General features: G+C 47.7%; 1 protein-coding gene and 1 long non-coding RNA gene across 5 annotated transcripts in view; one reads left to right on the plus strand and one right to left on the minus strand.

The window, feature by feature from the left end:
- Window positions 1-4,583: 4,583 nt before the first annotated feature.
- LOC308462016 lies at window positions 4,584-6,353 on the plus strand. Its single transcript, XR_013978980.1, has 2 exons — window positions 4,584-5,038; window positions 5,265-6,353. It is a non-coding gene; the product is annotated as an uncharacterized lncRNA (long non-coding RNA).
- Window positions 6,354-7,467: 1,114 nt separating this feature from the next.
- Window positions 7,468-19,302, minus strand: part of GRK3 (G protein-coupled receptor kinase 3) — a 131,342-nt gene continuing 119,507 nt past the window's right edge. For 2 of the 4 annotated variants that reach the window (XM_080979202.1, XM_080979199.1), the window contains 7 exons: window positions 19,235-19,301; window positions 18,889-18,984; window positions 18,121-18,283; window positions 14,835-14,971; window positions 14,635-14,670; window positions 12,581-12,694; window positions 7,468-10,753 (listed from right to left, as the gene is read on the minus strand). In XM_080979202.1, the coding sequence (XP_080835328.1) occupies window positions 10,592-10,753; window positions 12,581-12,694; window positions 14,635-14,670; window positions 14,835-14,971; window positions 18,121-18,283; window positions 18,889-18,984; window positions 19,235-19,301 (775 nt within the window). In that variant the 3' untranslated portion in view covers window positions 7,468-10,591. The remainder of the gene's footprint in view (window positions 10,754-12,580; window positions 12,695-14,634; window positions 14,671-14,834; window positions 14,972-18,120; window positions 18,284-18,888; window positions 18,985-19,234; window position 19,302) is intronic. The other 2 variants (XM_080979200.1, XM_080979201.1) reach the window with 2 other exon arrangements.

Genomic DNA, 19,302 nt, shown 5'->3' on the forward strand with positions numbered 1-19,302 from the left:
CGGGGTCGCCAATTCATTTCCAGTTTCTGGCAGAAGCTCCTGGGCATCCTGAATGTCAAGATCAACTTAGCGTCGGCGAGACACCCGCAAACCAACGGCCAAGCGGAGAGGGTCAACGCCATCATGCAGCAGTACCTGCGATGTTACGCCAATCAAAAGCCTGCAACTTGGGTGGACTACTTACCGATGGCCGAGTTTGCCTACAACAACACGAAGCACGCGTCAACGGGGGTGACACCGTTCTTCGCCAACAATGGGCGACATCCCAGAACCTTCCCGGCGTTGGAGACAATGACGCAGGGGGAGTCGCAGGGAGCTGAGCATTTAGCAGCAGAATTGCAGGAGGTCCACGAGGAGCTACGACGGCACTTGGAACTAGCTAAACACGCCTACAAAGTGCAGGCAGACAGGCACAGGAGGGCAGGAGAAGACATCCAGGTGGGGGACTGGGTATGGTTAGCAGCCCAGGCGGTGCCGGCCAAGTCGTTAGCTAAGAAGAAGCTAGGACACAAACAGCTAGGGCCATACCAAGTTGAGGGCAGGATCAATCCCGTAGCTTTTCGGTTGACCCTCCCAGAAGGTTCCCGAATGCACCCGGTCTTTCATAGGTCGGTGCTTACACCCTACAAGGCCCCACACAGATTTCAGGAGCCAGGGACGGCACCAGACCCACGTAGAGAATCACCGGGGGGGGGGGAGTCACCGAGGACCCCGACACTCAACGAGGTCACGGAAATTCTGGACTCGAGATGGGGGGAGGAGGGAGTGGAATACCTCCTCGCCAGGGAAGGTACCCCGGCCAGCGCCAACAGTTGGGTGCCAGATTATGCTCTGGAGGAACCTCTTCTTAAAGACGAGTTCCATGCACTCTTCCCACACAGGCCCATGCCAGAGGAGTATTTGGACGACTGGCTTTTTACGCCCACACTTTCAGGCAGCACCTTCCGGGGGTTCTCCTCCGCAGAGGAGACCACGCCGGAATCGAGCCCTCCAAGGGGATCGTGCTCGGGGGTGGACACGGACCGCTCTTATTGGTGGGACGATCAACCAGAAGTGGGGTGGCGAAGGGGGCCTTGGCAAGCAGCATCGCCTGAAGTAACAGGGGGAGGGAAGGGTTTGGATGTGTTGGGGGAGGACCCCGGTTTCGAGCAAGCATACACTGAACTGGAAGCAGAGGAGATCGACGTCGATGAACTGTATCCAGCATCTACCCCCGCTACAACGGAGCTCCCGGAACCTGCGCCCGAGCAGCGGGAGGGGGGAAGGGGGGGCTTCGAGGGGGGGATGGATGTCAGGGGTTCAGGGACAGAGGCACAGGGTAGGCAGGAGATGGAGAGCGATGGGGATGAATCCCAGGACAGCGAGGAAGAGGATGACAATGACTCTAGAGATTCCATGAGTCTTTCCAGCGAATCAGAGGATTCCCAGAAGGGGGCGCCGGTGGTCAAGGCCAGGGGAGCCCCAGGGGGGACTTGTCAGGAGCAGGGGGCCAGCGGGGGATCCCAAAGTGGCAGCTGGGCGTCAGGACCAGCCTCCCCGCCAGAGTGCAGCGAAGGGGGTGGAGGTTCCAGTGTATCAGGGGAGGCGGCTCCGGCAGTAGAGAAAGGAGGGAGGTCGGAGCAAGCCACCCTCCCGGAAGGGGAGGGGAGTAGTGAAGGGAGTAGCGTAGCTGTCAAAAGGAAAGTTAGAGGTTGGGGGCGCGCGCCAAGTTCAAATGTAGAGGCGCGCGGAAGTACAGGGAGCCCGGAGGAGGGGCCAGGTCCCAAAGCCCGCAGGAGGGGGCAAGAGCAGTCTGATTCCGCGTCGGAGGAATCCAGGAGGGGCGAAACCCCAGTGGGCAGAAAGACCCTGCGGAAAAGGAAAGAGAGAAAGAGGTGGAGCAGCGCAAGCCTCTTAAACTGGTGCAGGGCGGGGACAGATTCAGAAGGGACTTCAGCGGTCTAAGCCTAGCAGACGTAGGGCTGCGCGCCTCGGATCTGAAGCAAACGATGAACTGCAATAAACACTTTTGTATATAAGAAAAGAAAGGCGTTGGTCTGTTGTGAGCTGAGACTTGAGGCAGCCCTGACACTACTATTACAGTTACTATCATGATTTACAGTTATCATGATTTACTCTTGTATTCCTGCCATTTCTTTTGCCCCCGGAAGGTGCTCATATGGATGCAGCAGGGATTTTGTGAAGACAGAATGGGCAGGAGCGGCAGAGCCTAGGAAAAGGGACTGTCTGTCGTTTTCTCACTTTAGCCTGGGGGCTGATGCTGTAGCTGGTGAAGGCATACTGCCAATGCAGCAGCCCCAGGTGGGTGATCAGGAGCCGGCAGTGAGCGGTGAAGGTTTTGGTGAGGAAATGCCAGTAGAGAGCTCGGTCCAGAAACCAGATCTCAGAATGCGGGGTGACAACTGGAAGAGAAAAGAGAGACTATTTAGACCGCAGGATGAGACGAACGGACCACCCCACCTTTCAAGGGGGTTTAATAAGGAACTCTGAGGCCTAGGGATGACAAACTGGGCCTCGGTGCTTTCTACAAAGGTGTTTCCAAGGGAAATTCATCCTCTGAGGCCCTTCTTCGGGTGTCTCCTCCACGAGAGGAGGGTGACCACACAAGAATAGGCCATTTCTGCAGTGGCTCCCTATTTGTGGAAGGCTCTCTCCAGGGAGGCTCGCCTGGCACCTTCGCTACCTATCTGTAGGCACCAGGGAAAAATGTTCCTCTTCAACCCAGCCTTCGGCTGATTGACATCTGACAGCTTTCTAAATGTGTTGGGTGGGGGGATGCTTGTTTTTCTTCTTATTTTTATTATGCATTTTGTGTTTTTTTATATTGCAGTTTTAGGTGGTAAACTGCCCTGAGATTTGTGGATGAAGAAAGGTATGCAAATTTTAATAATAATAATAATAATAATAATAATAGGGAAAGATGAAAGCCAGGCATAGCTTGCTTCAGGAAGACCTCATCACAGGCCATGATAGATGTCAGCCTTTGTCAATCTGGTGCCCTCCAGATGTTTTGGACTACAAAGCCCATCAGTCTCAGCCAGCACAACTGTATGGTGCTAGGAACAGTAGTCCAAAACATCTCCCACAAAGGCAAAAGCTAACTGGGGTTTGCAGACGGGGTTGATTACTGCAGGCAGCATTTGGGCTTCTGGTGTTCTTGGTGTTCTTGTACACAAGGCAGATCTTCCCATTCCCTCTGCATGGGTCCAGCTCAAACACCAGGCTCTGCGAGTCCAAGTGAGGTTTCTCCAGCTGCCCCGTTATCTTTGGGGAGAAAGAAAAGGCTGGTCGAGGCTGAGCTTTGGATGCAGGGCAAGGAAAACTCAAACCATGCAGTTTGGGAAGCTGGGAGTCGATGGGACTCGTGTATAAGGTCACAGAAACTTTTGGTGGGGCAGCAAGTGGGGGCGGAGAGGGGGACTCCCATGCATCCTCCCATGGGTGAGGTGCGGCAGTATCTCCTTCATCGTCAGTGTCCTCCAAGTCAGCCAGCATGGGGGCACTGGGCAAAGTGTAGACAGGCAAGAGAAAACATTTGGTCAGTTTGGGTGTCAAAATGGTTTCAGGAAGGTTTTCCTGTGCTGCTCCAGACATTGGTACATTTATGAACATTTATTATATATATATATATATATATATATATATATATATATATACACGACCCTAATTTTTATTACACTTGCTTTTTGCAAAAAGCAAGTTCCTAACCGTCATGGCCGCAAAGATGGGATTGGCAGCAGGCAGAGTGCTGCTGCTGAAATAGGGATTTTTCTGCTGCTGAACATCTCCCGTTTCATTGCCCCACTTCCCAAATTAAAGACAAAACACAATTTAAGCAGAGGAAATAGGTGTGTGGATGCAATTGTGATCAGATAAGAATGTCTTGTGCATTTCATAGCATTTATATACTGTTCGACTATGAGAAAAACCCTCAGAGCGGATATCGATAAAATGATCAACAAAAAGTTAAAAAGAGCTATTTAAAAACATTCAAAAGTTATTTACTTGTATACTGCCCGTCATCTGGAGATCCCTGGCTGGTTCACAGCACAAAAACACAAGGGGCAAACGCAAAATAGTCAGTAGCGAAATAAAAAAATAAGGTCTTATATATATAATAAATGTTTATAAATGTACCAGGCAAACACGTACATAAATATATCAACCACATGGCTGAAGCAGCGCAGGAAAACACCCATGAAGCCATTTTGGATCCCAAACTGACCAAATGTTTTCTCTGCAGTCAAAGGAAAATGGAAAAGCCTCCCCCATTGTCTTTTCCTTCACAAATCCTGTCTTAAGGATAGTCTGTGTATGAATAGGGTGAGCTCAGGAACTAAGTATTTATCATTACGAAAGACTGGCCAGGCTCCCCAGGGTATCCAATCAATTAAGCATTAACAGCTAACAACTCAGATTTCTGGTAAACAACGCACTCAGATTTCTGTTGTAGACAACCCCTTTCTGTGATGTAGGTGTTTCTGGGGGGTGGTCTTGGACTCCAGGGCGGGCAATTTAAAATGTCAATATAAGGGCGGGCACACTTAGGTTCTGGGTCCTCCTTCTCCTGCGTGTGCCTGTTGCAACAGTTCAATAAAGATCAGGCTTACTAGCAGCTTTGTATATTCTCTGGTTGGCCTCTGTTCCTTTCTCCAATTGATGGAGAACCTGCAAAAGACTCTATAAGGACTCTTGTGTATAAGGGAATAAGGGCAGATTTTCATTTATTACGATAGAAACAGGAACAAAACAAAAGCCAGTCTACCTGAGGGGAAGGGACCTGGGGGGAAGGGACTGGAAGCATTGTCTGGTCTACTCAACTACCTGGTCTACCTACTGCAGTGCCGGGAGACGCTGGTCTACCTGGTGGAGGGGTTGGCAGCGTTACCAGGTCTAGCCCCATTGTGACCCTGATCTACCAGCCGGAACTACCTAGTAGTGGGGACTGGAATGACTGCCTGGTCTACTCACTGGTGAGGTTCGGGCTTCCTGGTCCCCTTTGGAGGACCCCTCCTTCCCGGTCTACCGGCACCTCCAGGTCTACCCAGTCACATGGGATGGGGAGACGAGTGCTCTCCAGCCTACTTGCTGCGGAGGCTGGAGCTGCTCGGTCTACCGGGTGCTGGGGGAGGCGTAGACTGCCCGGGGTAGTCGTGAAGCCTGCCAAAGGCGTCGGGAAAACATCCACTAAATAATAATAATAATAATAATAATAATAATAATAATAATAAATTTATTTATTATTTATTATTTATATCTGGCAGAGTTTCCCCAGCCACCATGGGGAAACCTTCATAAAGGGTTGGTTTCGTGGCGACAGCTGCCATAGAACTCCGTGAATTTGTAGACTGCCACTTTGCAGCGGAGCAGCAGGTAGGTGCCCTAACCCACATAATCCTCACATAAGGCTCACATAATCCTAATCCTAACCCCCTAACCCTCTAGTCCTAGCCCTGGCCCTAAACCTAACCCTAACGGCATTGTGTCATTCGTTCCGTGTTTTTTGGTGAATATGCTCTCATGTGTCTTTGGGTGTTGCACCATTTTGGGACGGGGGAATGCAGGTCCCTGAGACTCTCACGTCTTACTGAACATTTGGGTCTTCATGGAAAAGGCCAGTGGAGGTATGAAAAACAAAATGAAACAACTCTGTTTTTCTCTGTTTCTTTTATTAGAGACAAAATGGCAAACTTATTATTACTAGAATTAATTTGTGAAAACTGTAATAATGCTGTTTCCAACTCAAGTAACTGTCACTTAAATAACACACAGGCAAAAAGGAGAAGAAATTGTACAAGGAATTAAATAAGTTGAAAGAAATGTGCAGACTTAATAAATAACAAAAAAATGCCTCTCAGATAAAACAGAATCCTTGAGGTGTTTTGTTTTTTTAAATACTCCCTTAGATAAAAGTAACCTGGTACAGTAACAAAAACACAAAAATATTAAAAATTGATTTAACAAATGTATTAACATTCTCCAATATTCCGAAGTGCTTAGCCCATATAATATTTACATCATGGAATATTGTATCAGCAGGCAACACAGAAAGGGAAACCATTATGAATCACAGGAGATGTTTTGGATATACATATATTATCAATATATATAGACTAATTTCCTCCCATTACTTAAAATTATATTAATTGGGTTAATAATATACCTTCAATATTTTTTAAAAAATATATTACTGTCAACTGGTCCTCTGCTGTTTAAAAACAACTGTAAGTCCTTAGTGTCTACAGCACAGTCTTCCTACATTTTTATTGAAGAGTATGAATACACCATAGCTCCAAGATGGTAGATACCTTCAAAAATGGCTCCAACAAGATTGTGTTGCTGGGGGGGGGGGGGAATATAGATTGCAACTGTGTACACTCACGGATACTGAACACATCACTAGGAGCCAGTCGAGAGAGCAGAACACACCAGTCTCCCACCCCATAAAAACCTTTCATGAGGCAGTTTGGAAGCAAGCCCAGATCCTAATTCAAGTGCTGTTCTTTGCAGGATGTGATCTTACTCTTTCTAGCACCAGGTGCAAACAGGACATATTTCACAGATTCCACACACAGGACAGTTCAAATTTAACACTGCAATTTGAAATGTAAATTTGAAATGTAACACTGCGATTTCCAAAACTCACCTCTGTGGCAAACTCAGTGTGTTGCATCCCTGCCAAAACTACAAGATTCCTTTTTACACCCACTTGGTACATGGTCAGAATAGTGCTTTTGCAACAGCTTAAGATTTATAGCAGCTTTGCACACGCACACAATCTTTTAAAAAAATAAGAAGATATAAAAAATAATAATAAGCAGAGTCGGAGCACCCTTTGGGTGGGTGAGCACCCGATTCTACCTTCCCTTAAAGGGTCCTTTTAAAAAGCTCCCAGGATATTTGTGTCTCTTGTCTCAACAACCTGAGAAAGAGACAGGTGGTGGTGTGGGGATGGGTGGGTTGGAGACAGAGGACTCAAACTGCAGTTCAGTGCATGCACAGGGATTATTGGGAGACAAAGAGTTTTTCACACAATAGATCAACATGGTGCACAGTGTGAGCTGTCCCTATTCTCCCTCCCTATGTTGGAAGTATGGAGGCCCATAGCATTGCCCCAAGGGCAGTCCCCTCCTCTGCACACAGTCACAGCTCAGCGATTGTCAAATACTGGTGACCAGTTTTATGTCATTCAAACTGGATGGGTGACCGTCTGGTTGATCATACACCAGAAACCACAACAAATTTCCTTCCAGTGATAAAGCATTAAAGGTGGTCAGAGTGCAAGACCACCTCACTCACTCATTCATTCATTCTCATGCCCAAATGAACACTAGATAAAAATATATATTATTATTTCAACATACTTCCAACGTCTTCTGAAGTTCTTGTGATTCTTAGAATGTCTTTTTGTGCTTGCAAAAACTATGAAGGAAATTACCTACCTAATTTCCTTATAATGGTTTCAAGTTCCTGATTTTATTACAGGTTAATTATCTTCCTATATAAAGATGCAATCACTTAACTGTGTTGATTCCATTGCAGGCTCTTCTCCTCGCCTCCCCCACAGCTCTGCTGAATGAACTGCCAAGCCTTGAAGAGCATAGGAAGTCCAAAATGGAACAATGGGCTGAATAGAAAAGCCTACAGTTTAATCACCATCCATGTCACTTTTACATGTATGCTTTAAATTCCCTCCTGGGGTGTGCAGAGGAGACAGAAGTCTCCAAAATTTAATTTAGCTTAAGGAGAAATTAAACAATGTGCAATCTAAAACAGCATCACCACTAAAAATATATTTAGGGTTTTATAAGTCTCAATTTTCAGAAGCCCACGCATATATTTCACTACTGTTTCCAGTAGTGAAATCCCAAAACATTTCAGTCATTTTCCTTCCTGTTATTCATATATTTTCCCCGACCATCCATGAGAGGTGAATGGCATTTGAGTCCCTCTGAAATATGAAATCATGGCTCATCTGTGTTTCAACAGGAGTTAAATACAACAAATGTGTCCCTTGGATTCTTCTCTGCATACATAGCAGTTGAACTAAGACACTGATAACAGATTAAAAGCAAACCTTCCATAAAAATTTGAGAATATTCTAGAGCACAGCAGAACTGAAATCAAATGAGGTCATATTCATTTTTTTTTTTTTACTGCTATTGGGAATTTGCTAAAATGAAAATAGGAATTATTACATTACAGAGCGTTTTAGCTGCCTCTGGAAAAACAATAATCTAAACCTAGGCTATTTTAAATAATAGCTTACTCATGTTTACAAAAATGAGGTCATTGCACAGCAGTTTTTAAAATTCACATCCCCTTCATAAGAGCGGATCCAAAAAAGAAAGCAACGCCCTGTTCCTTCCAATGATAAGTCTGAAATATAGCACCAACACAAGGCTGTGGGTGCCACGCTAAGAAGGCGTAGAACTAACTGAAGGAACTAAATGAACTAACAAAGGTAAGAAAGAAGGGGAAGTCCAAGTGGAATGTGCAGAGGCAGCCAGACACATTTGGCTTCAGGGCTAGCCAAATAGACTAGAGGACCCCAAGGACCTCATGTGGCCTCTTCCAGGCAGGAGGGCCAAGGGGCTTTCTGTGCATGCTCCGAGGATGCACCAACCCAAGGCAGCGGTTTCTCTTAGCAGGGACTCTGCAGGTATGATCTAAGAAACAAAGGATCTGAGCAGAATTTTAGGATACAGAGAACACAACTTAAAAGAATTTTGGTGCAAAGAATGCACCAAAGAATGCACAGGGGCACTTCAGCAACCCTAAAATGCAACCATGGTCAGCAGACATCCTTAATCCATGGTTGCTGTGGTTCCAAATTCCTTAACTCAGAAGCTACTTAGAAGAGGCAGAAAACATTTCAGGACTTCTTATTGTATGGAGCCAAAAGGATGCTTGCCTGGAACCTCAGAGTGCCATTTCCACAGGGGGGGAAAAGCCAGGAGTTGGCCTGTGAATCGGTTGCCCAAGATTTGTGTCCCAGAGGACAGTTTTGGAGGTTCAGGGCAACGGACTTAGCAGCACTCTCAAAAAACTGTAACCTGGAATGTATTAAAATGCAGATAATGAAGATAATTTTAAGTGCAATTTGTCAAACAAAAGGAAAAAATGCATTCCATTCCATGGAGAAAGTGTCTAGATGGTTATCACAGATGAATGGGGAGCCCACTCAAAGCTGCTTCACCCCAGCTCCTTAACATGCAAGAGGACAGAGAGTGATGCTCTACGACAAATTCTAGGACTGGGGGACTTTAGCTTGCTTTTCTTGGAGAACACAATTCTTTGGGCTGCAGAAGTTGTGCACAACCAACCATACAAGATGAACCAAGCTCTTGACTTGTCCAATGGAAGGAACATGCACACAATAAATAATGATGGAGCCGTGGGGAGGAGAGCATCAATGCAGAATCATATGCTACAGAATGTCCTCCCTTCAAGATCCAGTCCAACAAAAAGGGACTTCCAATATTATTCTGCAAAAGTGATTAACTATTTGAAAATGTGGTGGTTAGCCAATGGTCAGTTTCCCAGTCATTTCTGCATGACCCCCCTGCATGACCCCCCAGGTGTCACTCTCTCTTCCTTTCTGCTGGTTCCCTCTGCAGTTGCCTGAGGCTGACAGCATCCCTTGCAAGAAAAGATTGTCAGGGCGACACTTTGGGACAGCAAAGAATCCACATCCATCTGCAACCCAATCCAATAGGATCTTAAAATTGGATTTGTTTTAAACATTTTTAAAAGAAAGTGCCATTGGCCAGGAATGGAGAGAAGCTGATTTTGCATTCCCCGTAAACCTGTCTAACAGAACCAGCAGTAAAAAATATGTAAAAGAAAAAACCCAGGAAAAGCACACAGAGAGAAACACTTACACAACTGAACAACACTAGCGCACACACACACACACACACACACGCACACAGACAAACAAACGGTTTCTGCCCATAGCTCATCATCATCTGCTGTCAAGTACAGTCCAGCACAAAGTGTTTGTTCCCCTAGAAGTAGCAGCAGCAGCAGCAGCAGCAGCAGCAGCAGCAGCAGGAAACATTTAAAACCACAGGACACATAGTTCAGTCCATTCCAAGGACATGGGAAAAGGAGACTTGTTGTTGGTGGCCAGCAGAACAGAATGTGGATATGGAAGTCACTGGTGACGTCATGGGAGGAGTCAGTCCACCCTGGAAGGTGGCAACTCTTTCCACAGGTCCAACACACAGCCCCGTGGCATAAAAATGCAGTCATGAAAATCAGGTAGTTGCCCATTCAGATTGCAAGTCTACAGTATGCACCTGAAGAGGTTTATTGCAAATAAGCAACATTTTCGGGGGCTGCCCTGTTGGGAGTGCAAGCTGCCTGGGAGTGCAAGACACTCCTTTTGTCTGCTCCGTACAACTCCCCTCCCCACCCCCTGGTTGCTGCATCAGCCTTCTCTGAGGCCTTGGTCCCTGTGCCACTATTTTTTGAGCTCAGCACTTGCCCCTGAGCCCTTCACCCAACTCCGGGGAGTGGGCAAGGAACTAACAGCGATGCAGCGACAGACAGACATCCCCTGCAATGGCCTTTCCTTGCCTGGGTCCTAAAGGCCGTTGCTGTTCCTGTGGCTGAGGGGGGGCTTGGAGAGCTCCACAACTGCAGAGCGGGATTTATTCAGGAACTTGGGTGCCCGACGTAAGAGCAGCTGTGCTTCTGTGAACGTTTCGGTCAGTTCCTTCTTCCATTGTACAAACTCTGGGTCACTCTGGGGAAAAACAAATGCACACACACAAAAATCAGTTTTTTCTTCAGAATCCATTGTACCAGCAAGATAACTACAACTTGTCTCATACAGTTTTGAACTCACTGAGGAAAGACTCTTGATAGAGACAGAGACAAACACTACCGGAAGTTGGGAGCCCACAGCTCAGTGGAGCACCTGCAGAAGGTCCCTAATCTGACTCTTGGAATGCCTAGTAAAATGAAGAGTGGGGAAAAAGTAACTCTGTGCCTCAGATCCCAGAGTGTCACTGCCAGCCAGTGTAGGCATTATTGAAGAGTCTGACTCCAGCAAGTTCAAAGTTGCTATTTGCAAATGCTCAAAGAGGTAAAGGGGCAGGGGCCAGGTGGAAGCATGCAACTATTTTATTGCACAGGGTGGTGGGGCATGTGCAAGACTGGTTGATCCTCTCCAAAGGAGTTGGGGCAGACACAAAGCTGCTTTCGTAAGCCAGACAGCAAATGTCCCGGGAATTCCTAGGAGGAATAAAGCAAACTTAAATGAGGGAATCACTCTCTCAAAAAAGTTTTACAGTCCTCAGAAACACAGAACTTTAACAGAACAAATCTGTTCCTATGGACATCTGGGTTCAGAAAGAGGTGTGCTCTCGGTACCCAAGAGGGATGCAACATTGCATTAGCCAACAATGGTATCTTATGTGCTAAAATGGCTCAAAATATATTTAAAGAAGAAACATGCCCAAAGTCACTGCTGGTGCGGCACACCCGGCCTGTTGTTCTGCTATTTTAAAGGCCCCACCAGCTTTCTCCATGCCCACTGCATCCTCCTAAAAGAAAGTGAAACCCTGCCCTGCAGTGGCAGAAGAGCCCCAGGCAGAAGGCAGGTCGCTCTGGATGAGTGACCTGCTCCAGCGAGAGCTTGGAGGCTTTTCAAGCCTCTGCCTCCCAAGCCTGCCTCTCATAGGTGCCACACCTTTCTTAAAGGGCTAGCCCTCTGGCCTCAGGATGGGCACTTTCCCTGTGTTTCATAAGTTCTTGCCTTGTGCATCCCTGCACTGCTGAGCAGGCAAGGCAGTGGCTGAGGTGCTCCATTCCTCAGGCTCAGGGCAAGGTGCTCACGTGGGTCCAGTGTCCAAGTTCTACAAGCCCTGGTGCGGAAGAATCTGATTCATGGGGCTCCTGCCAGTCCCTTAGCACTGGCAGGAGCCCTATAAATCAGATAGGACTGGCTCCTAAGTAGCTGATGCTGCAGCCTCCAACACCATGCCTCAATCACTGATGGCTTCTGAGGTCGTGACAATCCCGATGGACGTGAGCTAGAAAAATTCACAGGCCCAAACCTTGTCACTCCAATAAACTCAGCAGACTGCTTTAACAACCACGCTGTTCTATCAGTCTCAGTTCCCATATCTGCAAAATGGGAACATTTAGGAGCACAGAAAGCAGCTCACTGGTCCACCAAGCTCAGTATTATCCACCAAGCTCATCTGGCAGCAGCTCCCTCAGTTTTTGGATGAGGTCATCTTCCCAGCTCTAATTGGCTGGAGACTGAATCTGGGACCTTCTGCAGAGCAAATGGGTGCTCTGGCTTTCAGCACCTCCCCAATAATACTGGTGGTGGTAGTTAAGGATTACTGGGACAATGAGGGTATGCTCTCAGCACTTGAAAGGGCTTACTTAGATAATCAAAACATGCTCAACTTCCAGGTTGAGGTTATTTTCATGTGTGTGGAGGGAAGCATTTCCTACATTAACAGTTTTGGGTTTTGAACAGTTGGCCTTCCCCACCTCTAAAAAGACCTTTAAGCTTCAGGACCTCCCTCCCCTCATCCCTCAAACACACACAGCCTACCTCACACTGCAGGACAAACTGCTTCCCCCCTTTAATTCTGAGCAAGATGCATTTTTTGTCCTTGATCTGAGTTTCTTCCACCGACAAAATCTGTTCCATAGTCAGCAAATTTTGCTAAGGAAGCAAAAAGGAAAGACAGGTTGAATTGAAGGCCCAGCTGCTACCACAGCCCTGAGAATGAAACTGGCCAAAACCCTAATCCAGCTTCCTTGGGTTTTCATAAATTGCTTACAGGGGGTGGGAGGTGGGACTTTGGAAAAGGAAGGAATCTTAGCAGCAGTACAGCTAGCTTCTCTCTACAGAAGTGGCACTTCCTCACAAGGCAACTCATAAATGTCACAATGTGTGCACAGCATCACAAGGGTTGTGGCTTTGTCAAACCAAAGAAAAAGGTGATGTTTTGTTAAGCAAAGTACCCCAAAAGTCTTCATTTAAAAAATGCTACGTGGGGGGGAAATCCCCTCCTTTCTTACACTTTTCTGAAAGCTGTTCATGCATGCCAAACCCAAGTCCTCATCTCTCCTTGTGCCCCCCTCAAACTTGGATGGGAAAGATCTAAGAAGTAGATAAGGGCATTTTGCAGGGGGGCTGGTCACCAGTGTGCTTCCTGTCCACCCATCCTGTCTTCTCCTGGGGTGGGAGAGAGGACATGCAGCAAGTCAGCTGAGATTTGATTCTGCTGGAGAATCAACAGGGTGGGCCTTTTCCCTTCCACAGGGCAATCTTTTCCCACAGGGCAGACCAGGTTGGGTGGGTGAAGGAGACCAAGCTGATATTTCAGGTTTTGGCATCTAAGCCTAGAAGCAATGGCTACTTCTTCCTGCCTTCCCTACCCAACCCCCAAGTCATTGCTTGGAAAATTTCTCAGATGCTGAATACTGAAGGCTCTACAATATTTATGGAGGGAAAAGGGGTGGCAATTATGCCTACCTTATGGAGGTAGACCAGGCATGGCCAAACTTGGCCCTCCAGATGTTTTGGGATTACAACTCCCATCATCCCTAGCTAACAGGACCAGTGGTCAGGGATTAGACACACACCTTTTTACCCCAGGTGGTTCATGAGTATTCAGACAGGAAGTGAATATGGCCTCCCCCCCCCCAATGATTTACTTTAAGTGAACAGAGTCGGATCAGACGAAGGCTTCTAGTCCACCCTACTGCACTACTCAATACAGGAAATTCAGCAAGCGAGCCCCTCCAACAGATGATTGCACAGGCTTTGCAAGAAGACCTCTGGCTGGTGGAACAGCCCAGCACCCCTCTAGGCAACGTCTTCCAATGGCTCAGCTTTTCCTCATGTTCAGCCCCTGAGATCTAATCCTGCCCTCTGGAGCAAGTTTTTGCCTTTTTCTGTGACTAGCATGGGTGTGTGTCCCAAAGCCCTTTCATGGATAGTTTACCATTTTCGATGGGACCCAAGGATGCGGAAAGAAATCAGTCATAATTCTGTGAACAGCAGGAGTTAAAAGGGGAGCTCTGGGGGCCGCAAGGGAAGCGGGGATGTTCCCTGGTGATTTCCCCTAAAGCAGCAACAAAGATGCTCTCTTCTACAGCTGCTACAGGGCAAGTCTCGGGGTCATCCTTACAAAGCAGCAGTTCCCAAAGGCAAAGGACCTGTGACACACTTCACCTGAATCGAAAGTACAAGGAGCAGAGCTTCACTTCTGCAACCGAAAAAGGGCCACAAGCGGAGCCCACAACAGATCTGGGCACACTTCCTGCCTGGTGAAAAAAGTAACCCAGAGAAGCGCCAGATTTAGAGATGTTTGGGGGCAGCTCCCTTAGAGGGTGGTAATTCTTCAGCCTGAGGAGCAAGTGCTGTTTTCAGCCAAAATGGTGCTCTCCAGGTGTTTCAGGCAGCTAGTCCCACCAGCCTTGGCCAGCCCAGCCCAGCAGAGCCAGACTGGGAAGAGAGGAGAAGGGCAAAAGAGCCACCCAGCCTCCCAGCTCTGTGGGTGGCCATTTGGGGTTCACAGGAGCTGGATTCACTTCCTCACAGCCTGTAGGGGCGGTGCTTTGGGAACTGCTGCTAGGCAGGTTTCATTGCCTTACCCGCTTGCGTCTTTTTGTGTAAGTGCGCCAGGTGTCCTAAACAGGAAAACAAGAAGATTACCTGGAGCACCTGGAGCTTGGCATATCCCCTTCTGCGTTGGCCCCTCAAGCCTTAGCATACCGGAGAGGAGGCAGAGCACCCACCGCCACCATTGACATCATGTGCTCCCTCCCCCTCCCAGCCCAGCTGCCCAACTCACCCGTGACTCTCCTTCTCCACGCCATTCAAGCCGGTTTGGAAAGAGGTAAAAATAGCGTCTCTGCCACTGAGTCAGGAAGGGGTTCCCCAGCTTCAGCATGTACCCGTGCATGATGCAGTCCTTCCCCAGAGCATAGTCTGTCACAAGGCAGAAAAAAATCCACCGTTAAGGGGGGAACTTTGCAGCTCTATAGTTCCATCGGCACAAGGAGCAATTTGCAGAGGAAGACGTGCCAGAAAGAGGTCCCTGGAGGCTACAGTCAGAGGGCCACTCCATACGTGGTTTGTGGAATACTTATGCCTCAATTCCCCCTTGTCCATGTAGTAGCATTCTCCTCCAACTACTGCTATCACACATTTTAAGAGCATAAGGAGAGTTTGCTGGATTGGGCCAATGGTTCTTCTAATCCAGTCTAATCACAGAGGCCAATCAGTTACGACAACAGAAAACCCACCCAGCAGCACTCTCCCCTCCTGTGGTTTCTAACAGCTTCTATTCAGAAGCACTGCTGCCTCCAAGTGTGGAGGCAGAGCATCGCCATCTTAAAAAGACTCTCTCTTTCCATGAATTTGTGTAATCCTCTTTTAAGGCCTCTTTTGATGGCCTCACTGCCTCCTGTGGGAGGGAGCTCCATAGTTTCCATGCACTGTGATTTGAAGGCCTTTTTTTCATCTGTCCTGCATCTTCCAACATTCAGCTTCACTGTGTTCTAAGAAAGGGAGAAAAACTATTCTCTGCCCAATTCTTCATGCTATGCATAATTTTATAAACTTCTCTCACGTCACCTCTTCTCCCTAAAGCTGGAGATTCCCTATGCTTTGAAAATCCAAATAGGAAACCTAGGACAGTAGTTGGAGGAAAACCAGGGACGTAGGAAGGGGGTGAGGTCCGCCCTGGGTGGCATCCTTGAGGGGGGTGACAAAATGGCACACTGGGGGTCGGCACACCGTGAGGCCTGGCCTGCAGCATGCCTAAGCCATGCGTCTCTCCTGGGAGTGATGCAGTGGCTCGCAGCCCCGCGCTGCCCAAAATGCCAGTGTGGGGTTTGCGTCTGCCAGGCAGACTCCGTGGGCACCTTGCCACCCCACCCCACCTTGCCACCCCACCCCATGTGCCACAGTGCCCCCATGTGGTGCCCCGTGCACAGATCACCTCACCACAATGCTCCTGTGGGCAGCTCTCCCCGCCCCGGCGCTCCAGGTGCCAGAGCAGCCCCTGAGAAGAACTCTGTATGGAGGGGGAATAAAAGGAGGCACAAGAGGGGTTGACAATCCATATTAAACTGAGCTATGGACAGGCCCTAATTCTCTGTTCCAAAATATTTGGCTGAAGTGGCTTTCAAAGGGACAAGGCAAATTAAGGGAGAAAGAAGGGCCCTGATGTCTCTGTGCCACCACTATGTTGAGAATCATCCTGCCAACTGCCAGGGGGCAACAGTGGGAGAAGACGGTTTCGTTTGTCTCCTGCTTTGGGGCTGCCTGGTCCAGCCTGGAGGCATCTGGACCCACTGGGCTAAATGGGTCCCCTCTAGTCCGATTCAACTGCTTCCTTCCTCCTTCTTTAGAGGAAGGAGAGAGGAAGGCAGAGGAAGCAGCAGAAGCAGTAGCACTAGTGGGCATCCAATCAGAGAATCTTAGAGATGGAGGGGTCCCCAGGGTCATCTAGTCCAAGGCCCTGCAATGCAAGAATCCCAGCTAAAGCATCCATGACAGATGGTCATCCAACCTCTGCTTATAAACTTCCAAGGAAGGAGAGTCCACACCTCCCGAGGGAGACTGTTCCACTGCCAAACAGTCAGAAAGTTTTTCTGAATGTTTAGTTGGAATTTCCTTTCTTGTAACTTGAGTCCTACCCTCTAGAGCAGGAGAAAACAAGCTTGTGCGCATGTCCGTGGCACTGGAAATTGTTTGTGCGCATCCTGATCAAATTTGATTTGTGCGCATCCTGATCAGGGCATCCTGATCAAATTTGCAGATGACACCAAACTGGGAGGGGTGGCTTACACCCCAGAGGACACTTCAAAACGACCTTGACAGATTAGAGAACTGGGCCAAAACAAACAAGATGAATTTTAACAGGGAGAAATGTAAAGTATTGCACTTGGGCAAAAAAAATGAGAGGCACAAATACAAGATGGGTGACACCTGGCTTGAGAGCAGTACATGTGAAAAGGATCTAGGAGTCTTGGTTGACCACAAACTTGACATGAGCCAACAGTGTGACGCGGCAGCTAAAAAAGCCAATGCAATTCTGGGCTGCATCAATAGGAGTATAGCATCTAGATCAAGGGAAGTAATAGTGCCACTGTATTCTGCTCTGGTCAGACCTCACCTGGAGTACTGTGTCCAGTTCTGGGCACCACAGTTCAAGACGGCCTTTTTTAGCCCATTAACCTAATATACTGTGCCCATGTGGCAGGTCCTTGAATCACAAAAGAAAAGTCCGTCACATAGCACATAGTTAAACTATGGAACTCCTTCCCATAGAAGGCAGTGATGACTACCAACTTGGGTGGCTTTAAAAGAGGATTGGCCAAATTCATGAAAGAGCTAATAGCCACGGCTAATAGCCAATATTTACTGTGACAACTTTATACTAGTGGCCGATCTGAGATCATAACAATAAAGTCTGATTCTCTGAATACTAGCCATGATAGCTATGCTCTGCCACCATGGTAAATGCTTTCACTGGAAGCTGCAGTGTTCTTATGCTTGAATACTGCCTGCAGGTTTCCGACAGGCATCTGCTTGGTGGGACTAGATTGGCCAATGGATCTTCCTATCCTCTCAGGATGGGATGGCAAAAGGGATGAATGTGAGCAAAATGCAGTTACATGTACCAGAGGGACTTGAGAATCACCAGCTCACACATACCAATAACCGTCGGATAACGAGCCTCCTGCACAACATATGTGCTGGTGACATTCGCTCCTGCCGCTCCACCACCCTCCACTACCTGAAGCCTCCTCCGTGCACTGAATTATAGACTGAAAGCTTCCCTCTCCTCTTCTAAAGCACTGCCCACAATGAGGGTACTATCTAAATAAAGAAACTAACAAGCAGGTCCCCAGTAGCCACAGTCAATCCTTATGCATCTGGGATTCAGCAGGAAGAACTTCCAGGCCCCTCTCCTTAAGAAGTCAAACAGAAGTGCAAGAGAGCACTAAAAGAATCCTAAAAAGAAGTCCTTAATGATGGGAGAGCAGAAATCAGCCCCCAAAGACCTTCATACTCTCTGCCATGACTTGGCAAATCCCACCTCACATTCCAGAACCAGCCTTTGCTACCTTCCTCGTGCCCCAGTTGCTTGTTCTTCGCTCGCTTCCTGGCTTCGATCTTGTCTGTGTCACTGTTCACTGCATCATAAACCGTTTCCACCACTTCTTGTTGCCAGCGCTCTGAGATGACCAGGGGAAAGTTCTTGTACAGTTCTTGGTCACTATCAAGCAACTGATAAAAAGTGGGCAGTACAAGGAAGCAGAGAGAGAGAAGAGACATCACCAAAAGGGCAAAACCAGCTGCCTTCCATCATATCCATAAAACTGATTGGAATTATGCCTATGGATTAAAAATATATAATCAATCTGGAGAGGAGGGGGTAATCCTACTGGGAGAAATTGGTCCTCAAGTCCCAACCTTGTCTTGGACAAAGGCCTTTCCAAACCCAGCAGTCATAAAACAATTCTTAACGTTGAATGTACAACTACAACTCCCATCATCCTTGACTGGCTGGGGCTGATGGGAATTGGAGTCCAACATGTCCCTATCATATTAGGGAAATCTTTGAATGGCCCTGCATGTATTCTCTCAGTAATCCTTGCACCAGCTGGTGCAAGGACACATCCTCAGCTACATTGCACCTTCCCCATCCATCACCCTCACTTGCCAACACTCTCCCATCTCATTATGGACCACTGGAAGCCAAGAAGACTGTTTAGAGTGGAACAGGAGGGTCAAACGAGAAGCACAAGAAGCTTCTGGGTGAGCATGGTGGAAATCACAAACAGCCCACCTCCTCTGGTCTCAATGGCTAAAGGAAAATGTCCCCCTCACACCTTGATGCCTTTTGTGTCTTCCTCATCGAAGGAGCCAATGTCAAAAGCATCCGCCGCATTCACTTCTCCCCGCGGAGGAATCAGAGGCGGTGTGTACTGCCAAAGCAAGAGTAGCAGTTACAAATCCACAGGCCATGGTGATACGGAGTCTTAGTAGTTATTTAAAAAGGTAGGCTGCCCTTCAGCTGAGCTATCAGGACAATGTGTGATAAGAATTAAAAACAAACAACAGGGCAAAAATTCAGCACAAAACTGCATCAAATGCCCCATTTGAACTTTTGGTGCCTCTAAGAAAAAATGTACAAGTGTACATAAGGGGTGTGATTAAAAAATAGCAGCAGATCACCTTTTGCAAGTAGACGTACTGCCAGTCAATGCCTTTGAAGAAGGGGTGCTCCTTCACTTCCTGCGCCC

This window comes from Podarcis pityusensis (assembly GCF_964106645.2).
Source record: "Podarcis pityusensis genome assembly, chromosome: 13".
Classification (NCBI taxonomy): Eukaryota; Metazoa; Chordata; class Lepidosauria; order Squamata; family Lacertidae; genus Podarcis; species Podarcis pityusensis.